General features: G+C 55.2%; 2 protein-coding genes and 1 long non-coding RNA gene across 12 annotated transcripts; 2 read left to right on the forward strand and 1 right to left on the reverse strand.

Annotated features, from left to right (window-relative positions):
• The first annotated feature begins 2507 nt into the window (after nt 1–2507).
• Nucleotides 2508–11606, forward strand: PCGF1 (polycomb group ring finger 1). Of its 9 annotated transcripts, none has more exons than XR_005372540.1 (12): nt 2508–3456; nt 3882–3987; nt 4154–4306; nt 4474–4545; nt 4669–4774; nt 4953–4986; nt 5087–5173; nt 5309–5389; nt 5493–5536; nt 5708–5814; nt 10261–10332; nt 11407–11471. XR_005372540.1 is itself a non-coding variant. In XM_038561676.1 (11 exons), exons 1-11 carry the CDS (start codon nt 3364–3366, stop codon nt 11516–11518), a joined length of 1068 nt encoding a protein of 355 aa, XP_038417604.1. In that variant the 5' UTR covers nt 2508–3363; the 3' UTR covers nt 11519–11606. The 9 variants fall into 9 exon arrangements, 6 of the variants coding, with proteins under 6 accessions (XP_038417604.1, XP_038417606.1, XP_038417603.1 ...); XR_005372542.1 differs by lacking the exon at nt 11407–11471 and adding an exon at nt 11003–11048; XR_005372541.1 differs by lacking the exon at nt 11407–11471 and adding an exon at nt 10826–10890.
• On the reverse strand, nt 8757–13295 carry LOC119869720. Its single transcript, XR_005372544.1, has 2 exons — nt 12961–13295; nt 8757–12199 (listed from the first exon to the last, which is right to left on the reverse strand). It is a non-coding gene; the product is annotated as an uncharacterized LOC119869720 (long non-coding RNA).
• LBX2 (ladybird homeobox 2) lies at nt 11590–13442 on the forward strand. 2 transcript variants are annotated; one of them, XM_038561682.1, is made up of 2 exons: nt 11590–11909; nt 12897–13442. In XM_038561682.1, the coding sequence occupies exons 1-2, from the start codon at nt 11705–11707 to the stop codon at nt 13268–13270; spliced, it is 579 nt and encodes a 192-aa protein (XP_038417610.1). In that variant the 5' UTR covers nt 11590–11704; the 3' UTR covers nt 13271–13442. The 2 variants fall into 2 exon arrangements, 1 of the variants encoding a protein (XP_038417610.1); XR_005372543.1 differs by having other exon boundaries at nt 11766–12786; nt 12897–13038.
• Nucleotides 13443–14687: the final 1245 nt, after the last annotated feature.

The raw sequence follows: 14687 nt of genomic DNA on the forward strand, positions 1-14687 counted from the left end.
CCTCTCATTAGCTTAGTACTTCCTATCTCCAACTGTCTTAGGTCTCTTTTACCTGGATGAAAATCTTTGCCTGACTCTTCAAGAGAGATTATGCTTTTCCTTTCCCTGGTACTCTGCACAACCACTGCCTCTACTTCCTGAATATTTATTCTTTTAATTTTAAAGTAATATCTAGGGACCTCTGGGTGGCTCAGCGATTAAGCGGCTGCATTCAGCCCAGGGAGTAATCCTGGAGTCCCGGGATCAAGTCCCACATTGGGCTCCCTGCATGGATCCTGCTTTTCTCTCTGCCTATGTCTCTGCCTCTCTGTGTGTGTGTCTCTCATGAATAAATAAAATCTTTTTTAAAAAAAAAAAGTAATATCGGGGATCCCTGGGTGGCTCAGCAGTTTAGCGCCTGCCTTTAGCCCAGGGCGTGATTCTGGAGTCCCGGGATTGAGTCCCATGGTCGGGCTCCCTGCATGGAGCCTGCTTCTCCCTCTGCCTGTGTCTCTACCTCTCTCTCTCATTCTCTCTCTGTGTCCCTCGTGAATAAATAAATAAAATATTTTTTAAAGTAATATCTACACCCAGTGTGGGGCTCAAACTCACAACCCCAAGATTAAGAGTAGCAGGCTCTACCAACTGAGCCAGCCAGGCGTCCCTCATCATTTATTCTTTTAACCCACTACAACTTGGCTTCACTATACTCTTTTTCAAAGAGCTCCAGTGTCCATTATTGAAGACTTCTATGACATGTTTTGCTTTGTTAATCACCAACTATTTCTTGAACTATCCCTGTTGGTTTCTTTCATAGTCAATGGTTACATTTTTTCTCTACTGACTTTGCTTTTTCCACTGGAGACTGAGCATTCTCAGTGCCCTGACTTTAGCTTTCCCTCTCTGTTCAAGGTTTTAGCCGTTCTAATAGTCTATTATATCCACTCAGAAAACTCTGAGACCTCCATCCTTGGCTCTGACACTTGTGTTCCAGACTCTCTGTCCTAACCTTCTGGCCAGCTCCACCCACCTTTGCTGCAGTTACCTTAAAGTCCAACAGGTTGGAGGGCATGCTCCTCTCCCAAGCTCCCAAGCTCCTCAGCTCCTCGTTCATTCCCTCCTTCTTTGAAATGTTTCATATGCAGCCCTTTCTTTCCATTTCCACTGATAACACCCAATCTAGGCCAACACTACCACCTACATTCATTTGTTTGTTCATCCAGAAAATTTTGATTGAACATCTACCATGCACCAGGCACTGGAGATAGAGCTGCAGACACAATAGAAAAAAAAAAAATCCTTGCTATAGAAAGCTTATATTCTAGTGGGGGAGACAGGTAAAACACAAGACAATATATATTAAATAATAATAAATGCTATGAAGGAAAAAAAAAAAAGGTGACCTCAGAAGGCCTCACAGAGTAAAGACCTGGAGGAAGAAAGGAGCCATTTGGATATCTGAGCATTTCAAGTTGGTGATAATGCAAGTACATCTTGGTGTTCTACCGTAACCAATGGTATGGGGTCCAGCATGGCTGGAAAGACTAAGTGATTTGGAGAACCACACAAAACCTTGAAATATTGTAAGGATTTGGGCTTTTATTCTGAAAAGGGAAGCTACTGGAAGGTTAAGGAAAAGATGCCTGATCTTAAAATTTTATGCTTCTTAGGGTAAAACATACAATAAACTGTACGTAATTGGAGTATATAAAAGTGTATGTGTACACGCATGAAGCCATCACAATCAAGATAATAAACACATCCATCAACTCAAAAAACTTTCCTTATATCCTTTTTTTATTCATATGGAAACGTGGAAGCAAGGAAAGCAGACAAGAAGCCACTGCAATCAATCATCCAGAGGACAGATGATGGTATCTTGGACCAGGATGGTAAGCAGTGGCTGTAGTGAGAAGGGGTTGATTAAAAAAATCACTAACCTCATAACTTCTTGCTGCTTATCCCCTCGACAACTCAAAGATAAATGAGCAAAAAATATTTCTTTCATAGGGTAACTTTCTCCCTTCAAAGAAGTCAGGTAGCTCCCGATTGCCCTCAGGCTAGAGTCCCAGCTCCATTAGGCCCTGCTTTTATCACTACTCTCAAATCCACACCTTGGCCCTTTTCCTGTTCCTCTGTCCGGTCATTCCCCTCCACTCCTGCCTTTCTTTTTTCTTTAAGATTTTATTTATTTATTCATGATAGTCACACACACACACACACACAGAGGCAGAGACACAGGCAGAGGGAGAAGCAGGCTCCACGCAGGGACCCCGACGTGGGATTCGATCTCGGGTCTCCAGAATCGCGCCCGGGGCCAAAGGCAGGCGCCAAACCACTGCGCCACCCAGGGATCCCTGCCTTTCGTTTCTATGTCCACCACTCTTCTTATCCACCCATCCCACCTTCCATTCTCTAAATTGTGCCCACACAAAGTCCCACTTCGTCCAGAAAGCCTTTGGTGGTCTCCGTTGGGATCTGTCCTTCGAGTCTCCAACTGTACTTGATGTTAATACTTGACAGTAAACTTATCCTTGGTTTTTAATCGCACTGGAAGTACCTAGGGATAGCGGTGTACAAGGTCTAGAGCTCCTGAGACCTTCTCCCGTACGGGGAGGGCCTATGCTACTGCAGGCACTGGCTGCTTCGGCGTGGCTCTGTGCGGTAGTGTCTCAGTCCTCCTCCCCTCCTCCTTCGGCATCTGCTCTGCATTAGTCTGTCCCAGGCCTCCGCAGGCGCCGATGATTGAATCATCATCATTAACTAGGGTCTGCCCCCCCCCCCAAGCCCCGGCGGCAGGGGAGGATGGGAGGGGGGGCCGAATAAGATCACTACCAAGTCCCTGGGGGTCCCTCCCTCCCCGCCACCCTCTCCGAGACTCCGCAAAGCCCCGAGAAACTCCCGCCGCGGAGCCGGGAGGCGGCCTGCCATCTGGATGAAGCTCCGTATCGCGAACGCGTCAGCCGACGAGGGCGACATTGCGAGGAAAGGACCCGGGAGGGGCTTCTTCAGCGGGGTCGTGGTCACAGGAGATCGACGACCCAGAGTCGCAGCGGGCGGAGACCGCTGGGCCCTTCGGGGTAGAAGGGGGCCGTCTTTCGCAGGCGCCAAAAGTTAGTCCTGCGGTAGGGTAGGGTCTATTGTGATGATTACTACTAGACGTCAAGGAGATAGGACACTCTCTCCGCAACCCCCCCTCCCTAATTACGGATTGAGGAGGGGGAGGGGCCAGTGGGACTCAGGTGAGCACACGGGGAGAAAGGGACGTGGGCGGGGCCTGACAAAGGGTCAGCGAATCCGAAAAGACCTAAGCCCTCGTTACTGGGCGACAAGTCCCGCCCCGCAGGCGGCACCGGAAGTGGCAGGCCGGGATCAGCCTTTAAGATGGCGTCTCCTCAGGGGGGCCAGATTGCGATCGCGATGAGGCTTCGGAACCAGCTCCAGTCAGTGTACAAGATGGACCCACTACGGAACGAGGTGCAGGGGCGGCAGGGTTACTGCTGTGGTCGGCTAGCGGTGCGAACTGGGGCCGGAGAGAGGACGGGCGGTGGCTGGCCCGCCGCCCAGTGCGCCTGCGCAGAGACAGGGTGCCCAGCGCGCCTGCGCGATTGCGGTCGGGTTGCCAAACTCCGAGCTAGGACGCTTGCGCATTGTGCCGCCCACGTCGTGTAGTCTCCCCTGGGAAAGGAAGGTCTGGGTAGTCCATGAGAAGGGAGCCCCAGCTGTGTGCGGAGCCCCCTGCTGGGCGGAGGGGAAGTTCCAGCTCCCGGGAGCAGATCCCCTGTGGATCGCGCTGGGTGCGAGGCTTGGCCGTGGGGTGTGATGAAAGGCATCTCCCCAGCTGGGAAGGCGTATGATTTGGGATTGGAGGGGGTAATCGGTGACGGAGAGTGGGTCCGCAGGAGGAGGTCCGAGTAAAGATCAAAGACCTGAATGAGCACATCGTCTGCTGCCTGTGCGCTGGCTACTTCGTGGATGCTACCACCATCACAGAGTGTCTTCATACTTGTGAGTGCCCTGGACCCTGGCTGGTTCTTCCAGGCCCTAGTCCTCACCAACCTGGTTGCCAGACTGTTGGCTGCCTGCTCCAACCATCCAGGCACCCCACTCAGCCCATGAACCTGATTCCCAGAGGGCCTGAGAGTCTGCTTTTTTTTTTTTTTTTTCCCTGCAGTCTGCAAGAGTTGTATTGTGAAGTACCTCCAAACCAGTAAGTACTGCCCCATGTGCAACATCAAGATCCACGAGACACAGCCACTGCTCAACCTCAAACTAGACCGGGTCATGCAGGATATCGTGTACAAGCTAGTGCCTGGCTTACAAGACAGTGAGTGACCAACCCAACTCTGAGGGGCCTCTAGAGGACTGATGCTGGGTGGCAACCTGAGGTGACAAGGGCTTTGGTGGGAATCGCGTAGGTAAAGAGGTTGACAGTCACCAGGGCCAAGTATGAGGGAGGGCTAATACTTCATTTCCCACTCCGTTCCCTTCTAGGTGAAGAGAAACGGATTCGAGAATTCTACCAGTCCCGAGGCTTGGACCGGGTCACCCAACCCAGTGGGGAAGGTATGTCCCTTGGCAGCAGGAGGGTAAGGTAAAGCCCCTCGAGCATTCCTTTTGCCCACTTTTGCTCTCTGGGGAGAAAGGAATATGGGATCTGTGCCACTTTTCCTCACTACTCTTTCTTAGAGCCAGCCCTGAGCAACCTCGGCCTCCCTTTCAGCAGCTTCGACCACTCTAAAGCCCACTACTACCGCTATGATGAGCAGCTGAGCCTGTGCCTGGAGCGGCTGAGGTAAGAGGCAGGTCATGAACTGTCTGAAGTGACAGTGTCAGTGACTCAGAGCCAGGGTGGGGCTTGGTGAGAGAGTGAGCAGTGAGGGAGCATCTGTTCCCTTGAAGAGAGTATACCTTAGCTCCGGGTGGGGGATGGGAGAAGATCAGACTCGCTAACCTATGTCTGTTTCCCCCAGTTCTGGCAAAGACAAGAATAAAAGCATCCTGCAGGTGAGAGGGGCTGAGGGGAGGGCCTCTCTAAGGAGACTCACCTCCCTGTGGCCCTTCCATCACACACCCTTGTCCACTTCCCTTCCCTCCCTGTCCCCAGAACAAATATGTCCGATGTTCTGTTAGAGCCGAAGTTCGTCATCTCCGGAGGGTCCTATGTCACCGCTTAATGCTAAATCCCCAGCATGTGAGTATTCCCACGGGAGGTTTTTGGGGGACCAGGGGGGCTCAAAGGGAGGGACAGAGTTTGTAGCAGATCAAGGTAGCTCTTGACCCGCATGAAAGAGGAGTTCCTAAAGCCGTGCCTTCATCTCCCTCCTAGGTACAGCTCCTTTTTGACAATGAAGTTCTCCCAGATCACATGACCATGAAGCAGATATGGCTCTCCCGCTGGTTCGGCAAGGTAAGCCAGGGCCACGGTGGTCCCCAGGGCAGTGATGGGCTGAGGGGGCACCTGAGGTAAGAACACTTCCACTGACTGCTTCTTCTGCTTGTTCTCTCCTTAGCCATCCCCTTTGCTTTTACAATACAGTGTGAAAGAGAAGAGGAGGTAGGGGCCAAGCCCCCACCACATCCCTGTCCCCTTCCCTCCCCAGATATTTATGTGAAATTAACTGCGGCTTTATTTTTTGAAATAAAAACTCTAAAAAAGCATCTGTTTTCTTCCTGCCTGCCTGCCTTCCACATACTCATGCTTTGTTCTGTGTTCTGCTTCCCTCAGAAATCCTCTGAGTTTCATCATGAAGGAGGGCCTCTCTATGTCCGTGGTCCCTCAGTGAATTGCCAAAGGAGAGGGGTAGAGGACCCTACACATGTAAAACTCAGAAGGTGAGCTAAGTGGAACCAGGTTACCCATACCAACTCTTTTTTTTTTTTTTTTTTTTTGGTGAAGGGAAGGCTTTTTGCAGGGGAGCTCTCACTGTACTTGAGTGTTGTAGCATAGGACTACAGGCTTGAGTGGAGGTGTCCTAATTTAGGAGTGGTGAGGGTAGGCCTAGGGTTGGATAGTGGCCACTGAGGGACTGAAGGAAAGTGATATTTTAAAGAAAAATTCAAAGAATTGCACTATGGGAGGAATCTAAAACACAAAAACAATTGAGGGGTGGGACACAGGAAGCACAAGGGTGTTGAGTTGGAGACACTGGATTCAGTAGGCTTTCAGGTCCCTGGAAAAGGTGAAGCCAGGGTAAGAAGAGGGAACTAGTGTCCAGGAGAGTAAAAGTAGCTTCAAGTAGCAAGAGGGAAGCAGCAGGACTGTTAATTCCCTTGATTATTAATTCAGCAAACATTCCGTGTCTGTAGGAGCCCAGCCATGAGCCTTGGGCTCTGGAAATAAACTCGCCAGTCTCCCTATTGTATGGCTTCTCAGTAGGATAGTCAGAAGCTTGCCCAACTGGGACAGTGACAGATGGAGGAGGAAGCAGGGAGTTCCTGAAGGAAATTAAGAGGCTGTGGCTGAATCTGGGACAAGAGGGATGGAGAAGGCAGCATAAATGTTGCCAAAATTCAAGTTTGTGATTGATTGATTTATTTACATAAGATCTATTTTATTCACGAGAGAGAGACACAGAGAGAGAGAGAGGCAGAGACAGAGGCAGAGGGAGAAGCAGGCTCCATGCAGGCAGCCCGACGTGGGACTCGATCCCGCGACTCCAGGATCACGCCCTGGGCCAAAGGCAGACATTCAACTGCTGAGCCACCCAGGTGTCCCTACTAGAACTCAGGTTTAAAGCCTACGTCTTATACTATAAGTCTGACTCCATGAATTCCAAGGGGTCATTGTGCCTGGTGAGGGCTGAAAGCATGGAGCTTCCAGGGATAGAGATGTGATGGCAGAAGACCTAGGGGAGGAGGACTGTGAAGATGGTGTGAGCTGCCTAAGAGAGCCTGAGACGGGGCCAGGGGTGTGTGTGTGGGGGGGGGGGGGTGGTTTGAGGGGCCTGATCATGGTAACCAGTGTGCCCTGGACCTGGCCTTCCCTCCACACAGATGAAGCTTGGAGACAATGAGAAAAGCACAATGTGGGGAGACTGCAGAGAGCAGGGAGCAACCCTCAGGTGTGATGGACAGGCAGTGAGGACCAGGGTGGGGACACTACAGAACAGTCAGCCTGGCCGAATCCAGGATTCCCAGTGTCCCATGTGTGGGCCTCAGAATGAAGTGGGCCTCTCCCCCACCCCGTATTCGGCTGTTCTCTCAAGGCCCAAGTGTTATTTCCTCCAGGAAACCCTCTCTCCAGGAAGCCAGAACCCAAGCTTTTCCCACCTCTTTGTGCCTGCCTCTACACCAGTATATATCTTGATGTTTGGGATTAACTTTATCTATTTTAGGGCTACCCCCCCGCCCCCCACCCCATCTCTTCTGGGACTCCACCACCCACTCAGGCTTGCCATGTGAGGCTGTTCTGAAGGGGTTAGTGCCTGAAAGGGCATTTTTAAGGAATGATGTGTGGGCTGAGGGGGAAGGAGAGTAGAAATGCTCCTGAGGGCCTTTAGGGTCCCCAAGGAGCTGCAGGAGTTAGGGAGTAGTCTGATTGCGGCTTGGGAGCAGCTTGGCATCAAGAGGGCCAAGTCAGAAGATAAGGCTGACCTGGGGACCAGGCCTCAGGATGAGGCTTTTAACGGTGCATGGCTTGAGGCCAAGGACCAGCAGAAGGTGCTCAGGCTTGGATCTGGGGTGTAGCGGTGGCCTCCCTTCACCCCCAGCTCAGCAGAATCTTTTTTTTGTCTGTCAGCAGTGGGGGCAGAGGCAGCTATGGTGCGTCTCCATCTCTGTTTCCTGAGGTTGCTGATGCAAGCCAGCTGCGCTGAGCTGAGCGCTGCTCTTCCTCTGTTTATGGGTTCATTGCCACTCTGCCTGGCCTGCACTGCACCAACCCTGTCCCCCACCGTCACTCAGGTTACGATCTGCTATCTGCACCACGGGGGAGAATCAAGCCCAGGGTTCTCTTTGAGCTGTGTGACTCAGAATGCGCAGGTCGCAGGTCGCATTCAAAGAGGCAGCCATGGGGCAGTCCCAGGGTGCAGCTGGGCTGGCCTTCCCCGGGGTGCCCTGGGGCGCCCTTGACTTCACAGCACTTCCGGGTAGAGGGGTAGAGGCATCAGTCCTCACCCACTGGGTGAGGCCCTTGCCCCTGCTGTCCTTTCTCATCTAGCCCTTTTCCGCACTCCACCCTCACCTGGGGGGAGGTAGCACTGATAAGATTTGCACTCGCCTTTGGCACAGGGGAGACCAGTTTCTCTCAGCCTTGCCAGTCTCTGCCAACGTCGGGGGTGGGCAAAAGGAAGGAAAAGGGACTTCACTGGCAGTGGGGCAGTAGTGGGTCTTGGTGTGTGTGTGTGTGTGTGTGTGTGTGTTTGTGACAAGGATGGGGGTCTGAGTATCCTGCTGCTCCCCCAGCATGGCACACACACAACTGCAGCAGGCGCACAGAGTTCTTTGTTGAGCCGGCAGGGGCTCACAGGGCGGCCCTAGAAGAAAGGAAACTAAAATGTTAAGTGTCTGAGTCGGTTCACTCCACAACAAAGTTTTATGAAAGAGAAAACAACCTCAGAAGTGGCCGAGACGGGCGGCCGCCCCGCCCCGCACCCTGCTGCCTGGAGTTTCCTCCCTAACTCCACTCCCCTCCCCCTGGCTAACGGACCTCCCTGATGGTGGGGAGGGCTGGCTGAGCACCTCTCTGTGACTCTCCACCTGAGGGGGTTCTTTGGAGGATCCCCGGTTGCCCCTCCACACTCACAGAATTCAAAGGAATGCACAGGGAGGGAAACTCGAAACTAAAGGTGGTTTATTGAGCATATCTCCATGCCAGCAGTCTGGTGGGCCTGGGTCAAGGAACCCACCAGATGGAAAGCTGAGGCAGTCAAGGTGGTGGAAAAGTGCGGTATCAGGGAATGACAGAGAAGGTGGGGGCCACAAGAAAGGGGAAATCTGAAAGGGTGAGGAGCAGAAGTGTGAGAAGGCATCCTTAAATTGGAATGGAGGCGGCTTCCTGGGGGAGTGAAAGTTGGAATGTGGGGAGCTCCACAACAGGGAGGAGCAGAAGACCCTGGATGTCTGAAAGGATTGTGAGGGGAATCGAGGAGGTGGGAGATGAGGATGGGTTGCTGGAGAATGCTGAGAGAGAAAAACGCTCACCCGCGGGGAGGGGGTGGAGAGGTGAGTATCTAGGAATCACTCTGTGATTCTCACTCACTCTGTATCTAGGAATCACTCTGTGAAATGCCCAGGACAAGAAGGGTTGGACCCTGGGGTGGGAGGTATGGGTGGGAGAGCCTACAAGGCAGCTGAGCACTGCAAACCACTCCCTCACCTCCCGCCGCCCCCCCAAGCCCAGATCCCAGATTTCATCTCTTAATCTCCCTCATTAATCATTCACCTTCCTCCTACCCCCATCGGTGGATCTGGTTTCTTCCCAGCTCAGGTTCCAGAGACTTTGCTGGGAGAAGTCCCCTCCTGTGGCCCCACCATTGTCTGGACACGTCCCTGGCTCCCTGGCCACTGGGCTGATCTTAGTGGGCTCTGCTGTGGCCTCCTCCCTTTACTAGTCTCTCCTTCCCTTTTGTCCCCCAAATGGGGGTCACCCAACCCTTTTGTCCAACCCCATTACCTGAGCCTGGTTACTGGGGGGAGAAGATAGGCGGGAGAGCGAGAAGGGCAGGAAGGCAAAGACCCCTCAGGAGAGAGGGCGCTCCCCACAAACACACTAGGAATCGAAAGCAGAGGAAGAGATGACCTAAAAGCTATTTAGAAGATGCATGAGTGAAGGTCGCCTGAGTAAAGGTCTGAGGTGTCTGACAAGCCTGGGACCTGAGTTCCGCAGTTCCTGCAGCCTTCTGGGACCCTCTTTAAATGGAGATTAAGTGAAATCACCAGGATGGTTCAGAGGACTGAGGCCTCCAGCAGAGAGGATCACTCTTGGCCCCCCTCCACCTCCCGCCATTAATAACCAATTTACAAGATCCTGAGGCAGCTCAGCTTTCTGCTGTGGTGTGGCTCTGCTCTCTGCCCCAGCGGTGGCCTACTGGGCTAGAGTGTGCTGTTCAGGCTGCCAGGAGGGTACTCTGCGAGTGTCTGGGTGTGTCAGGGGGAGGGTAGAGGGCTGACCAACAAGGAGTCCTTGTGTTTCTTCATCTTTGTTTGGTGGGCCAGGCCAGTGCTCAGGCCACATGAGGTTCCCTCACCCTCACTATCAAAGTGCCTTCTTCTCCTTGTTAAGGAGTCTTTGGCCCCGGTGCCTTCCGTCTCCCGGACTCTAGGGTGCCTCTATTGCAGGCTCCACTTGCCCCAGAGAACAGGCACAGAGGCTCACTACATGAATGGTGGGAGGTGCAGAGATCTACCGAGGTGAGTGACATAACACAGTCTAGGAGGGATGGCTTCTTGGCACTATTGGGAAAAAAAAAAAAAAAATAGAAGAATCCTGTGGAGGTGAGTTCCTTAGGAATGGTGAGCTCAAGAGTGGTGGGACTTCACTGCCTCGGGGCTGTGAATCCCCTAGCTATTGGGGTGTTTGTGTGAACAGAACTCTTGCCTTGTTGGGCCTCCACTGATGAAGCAGCACTCCCAGAGCTGCCTTCTTCCTACAAAGGAGTGTTGCAGGGTGCTCACCCAGGTGTGAGCACTCAGGACTAGAGTAGGTGTAGAAGAAAAGTGAAAGGACACAGATAAAATAGGAACGACTATCCCAGACCCTACAGTTTGTCGCTGAGTTGGCAGGGGTTTCTGTCTCATGATCTGCCTGGGTCCATGAAGTCTGCGCTTCAAGTCACTTTTCTCTGGGGAGGACCAGTGGCCCTTCCCCTTGCTGCTCCTACATGGTGGTTTCTGGGCTTCTCAGGCTGGAGAACCCTTATTTGAACGACAGGAGCTTAACAAGGAGGCAAAGATGGACTGTGACTGTGGAGGCCGGTCTTCCCTGGCAAAGACGCAGCCCAGGCAGGAGCGCTAATTTGCTGTGTCCTCTCTCCTGAGGTCCAGGTGTCCTCCGTTTCTTCATGTGTTTTGACTTTTTCAGGGCCTCTGAGCCTTGTGGACCTGTCTGGGTCCAGAGAGCAGGAGGAGTCCACTCACCTGCCTTTGCTTCCACATCGCAACCTCATTACCCCGGGGTTGCAGACGCTCTGCCAGGCCAGGTCCTTCCAAGTCTCGAGTTCCCCCAGCCCCCTCGCGCCGCGCTAATAACTTCCAGCCGCCGGGACCTCTTTAAGAGCGTTCCGCAGGGGTGGGGGGGGACGCGGGGGCTAGGTCGGGAGACTGAGGTCCTTCCTAGGAGGGATCGGAGATCCTAGAACAGTCAGCTCCGATTCTCCCTCCTTGGGATTTTGCAAATCCCCATCCGCTGGGGCCAGGGGAAGCAATTTTATTGCCGGCTAGTTATGAGCCAGAGCAGCGGCTTGACGGGGAGTCGGTGGCACACAGAACCTCGGGGGCCGTCCAGGAAGAGTCCAGCCAGGATGTGCACCGGAGCAGGTCGGCAGCCCGCTACAGCAGGTTGTTTCGGGACTCTCCGAGCCTCCCCACCCTGCCCTGACATCTCCCGGCCCCACCGGCCCCGAGCTGGGGGTTGGGGGCTCAGGAGGAGGGGCACCCGGGGCTCGGGCCCAGCGCGGGGGGCGGGTCCGAGGCGGGGGGCCCAGATCGGGAGCCGCGCGCCGGGGCCCAGGCAGCTGCGGAGCCGAGCGCAGCCGGCGGCGGGACCGCCACAGCCCGTCCGGCCATGAGCTCGGGACCCGAGCCCCGGCCACCCCGGACACTCTTCAGCATCGCAGACATCCTGGGCCCGCGCATGGTCGCCCGAGGGCCTTCTGCGTCTCAGCTTCCAGAGTCGAACCCTGGTCCCCCGTCGCCTCTGTGTGCGCTGGAGGAGCTGACTAGTAAAGCGTTCCGCGGACTGGACGGGCACGCACCGGAGTCCTCTGAAGGTATAGCGCCGGCAGGGGCGCGCACTTTGACGTGGCCTTCTCCCCATCTCTCTCCTCCAGGTCCCGGTCTCGAACCTTCGTTCACCCCGGCTGCCACCCTAATCTGCCCCCTGCCCTCGACCCACGTGCTGGGACTTGCGTCTCCCGCTCCTCCCCTCCCCCCCATTAGTTCCCAGGTTCGCGGCCGCTCCTGGAGGCCGCCAGCGCCGAGGGGCAGGGCGGGTCTGTCGAAAGCTGAGGGACCCGGGCGTCCGTTCGCTGTAGGCGGGGCAATCACGGCCGAGGGAGACCTGTGAGAAGGGGACAAAAGGCCTGAGCCGGAGGCTGTAAACGAGTGAGCGGTGCAGAAAGGTCTGGGAGGCGAGGCCCGGGCCTCTCCGCGGGACCTCGCGCCGCTCCACGCCGCTCTCTTCTGGAGAGGGCACAGGGGCAGAAGGTCCCTGGGGCGGCAAGGGTCGGGGGACTTCAGGCTTCGCCCCTCCTTACCCTTTGATCCCCTATACCTCCGTTTGGGGCTCGAGGAGGAGGTGCCGGGTCATTAAAGAAGTGTAAACCGAGAGTGCCCATCACGACCCATGAGTCTTGAGAACGGTGTGGTCCGGGTCCTATTACACGCATCATGCCCCTCTTTTGACCACGGTCGGCCCCGCCTAGGGTGCCGGCCCCAGCCTACAGGCCCGCTTCGCTGGGGCTCCGGAAGGCCTCAAAGGCCCCGCGCCAGATGGCCTGACCCTGCGCCAGCTCTTCTCCGGCCTGTCTCGCTCTGCTCCCATTCCCCGGCCCCCGCAGGATGCCCTCAAGCCTGCTGCCTTCCATACCCAAGTGGCCCGTTCCACTTCATGTCCCCCGCTCCCACCTCCGCCTGAACCCCGGTTGGGTAAGGGACCAGGGCTCTGGGTCGTGTCCACCTTCTCCCCCCGCCCGGGCTTGAGCACCCCCCTCGGTTGTCCTCCCGGCCGAAGCCTGACTCCCGCCCTATCCCCGCAGGCCGCTCCGCCCCGGGTGCGCTGGGCCCTGGCCGGGCCGGCCGCAGACGGCGAAAGTCACGCACGGCGTTCACGGCGCAGCAGGTGCTGGAGCTGGAGCGACGCTTCCTCTTCCAGAAGTACCTGGCGCCTTCCGAGCGCGACGGGCTGGCGGCGAGGCTCGGTTTGGCCAACGCACAGGTTGTCACGTGGTTCCAGAACCGGCGCGCCAAGCTCAAGCGCGACGTGGAGGAGATGCGCGCAGACGTGGCCTCGCTGAGCGCGCTGTCCCCCGACGTCCAGGGCCGCCTCGCGCTGCCCCGGGGCGCCCCAGCCCCCGGCCGGCCGGACTCCGGGCCCCACCTGGCAGAAGAGGAGATTGAGGCGGACGCCTGAAGGCAGAGCCGCCGCCGGCCGCAGACGCTGGGGCCCCGCCTCCTCACCTCCCGCCCCGCGCCCTGTCCGGGTTCCGGGTGGAGGGAGGGTTGGAGCGTCCGGCCTCCTCTGGCTCACAGTCCAGACGCTCACTTTAACCAATTGTTGAGAATAAAATTGAGACTCAGTCGTCTGAGGCCTCAATCCCCGGTGCCCGGCGCCCGCAGCAGGAAGAGCAAAATCTGCTGAACATCTTGCAGATTCCGCGTTTGGCCGAGCGCTTTAACGCAAGGTCTCCTTTAACCCGCATAGCAACTCTATAAGGTAGGTGATGTGATTAAGCCCATTTCACAAAGGAAGAACCACTAGGTAGGGATTTGGATCTACGCCAGCCTTCAAAGCCGGTGCTTGTCAGCCTGGACAGTGCTCTGCAAACTTTGAGCTGAGGGGTAAGAGATGGGACTCTACTAGCTGTGGGTGATCCACCCCTACTCACTGCTGTAGGCAGCAGGACTCCACCAGGCCTTTGATCTCCCCTCACCTTGGGGACCTGGCTCCTAACCGCTTGGTAGCCCCAGAGTGACAATGATGTGCCTAATTCTACCCTTTCCCCACCCTTCCCGCCCTGATGAGGTTGCTTGTTAGTGAGGTCTCTACCCTCCTCCTGCCTCCTCTGAAAGAACCCTATACTGAGACACAGGCTGAGTGAAACCGGCAGGGAGAAAGGGCACAACCCTACTTCCAGGACCTCTGCCCTGCACTTGGGCAGGAAATGTCCCCACCAGGATGGTGGCCCTGACAGGATGGGGAGGCCCAGCCCAGCCAGCTGAGGTGAAGCTTAGTGCAGCAGAGGCAGTTTTGTAGTGGCATGGGGCCTGCCACCACTGGTGGACATTTCCGAGATTAATTTATTCCACAGGTAATTATTTACCGTTTGGCAGTCTGGTGGGGAGGGAAGAGGCCTACCACTGTGCAGGGCCATCCCTGCTGATCTTCAGAAGACCATGCTTAGGCTCTTTCCTGATTCCTCCCTCTCCGTGTCCGTCCTTCCTTGCTCCCTCAGACCTTTCCATGCTTCTGCCCAGATGCCACAATCTCATTCTCAAGAATGCTCTGAGAGTAGCACTTCCAGGATTCAAAGGGAGTCAGCTAGGGCCTCAGTTCCAGGTGGAGGTCCTAGGAGAGGATTTTTCAGGGAGAGTAAACAAGGCTGGAAGGCAGAAGGGGGAACCTGGCAGTTAGTAGCTACCACTTATTGAGCACAATTCAAGTGTTTTGCATGGATTAACCTTCACAGTTATCCCAGGAGATCATGAGGCTTTCTAAGTGTAAAGAGACTGAATCAGAAACTCAAGAAGACTTGGTCATGTTGTGAAGCTTGTAAATGGTGGGGCTGGCACTAACCTGCTTGCTTGCTTGCCTCAGGGGCTCATTCTTT

This window comes from Canis lupus, chromosome 17 (genome assembly GCF_011100685.1).
Source record: "Canis lupus familiaris isolate Mischka breed German Shepherd chromosome 17, alternate assembly UU_Cfam_GSD_1.0, whole genome shotgun sequence".
NCBI lineage: Eukaryota > Metazoa > Chordata > Mammalia > Carnivora > Canidae > Canis > Canis lupus.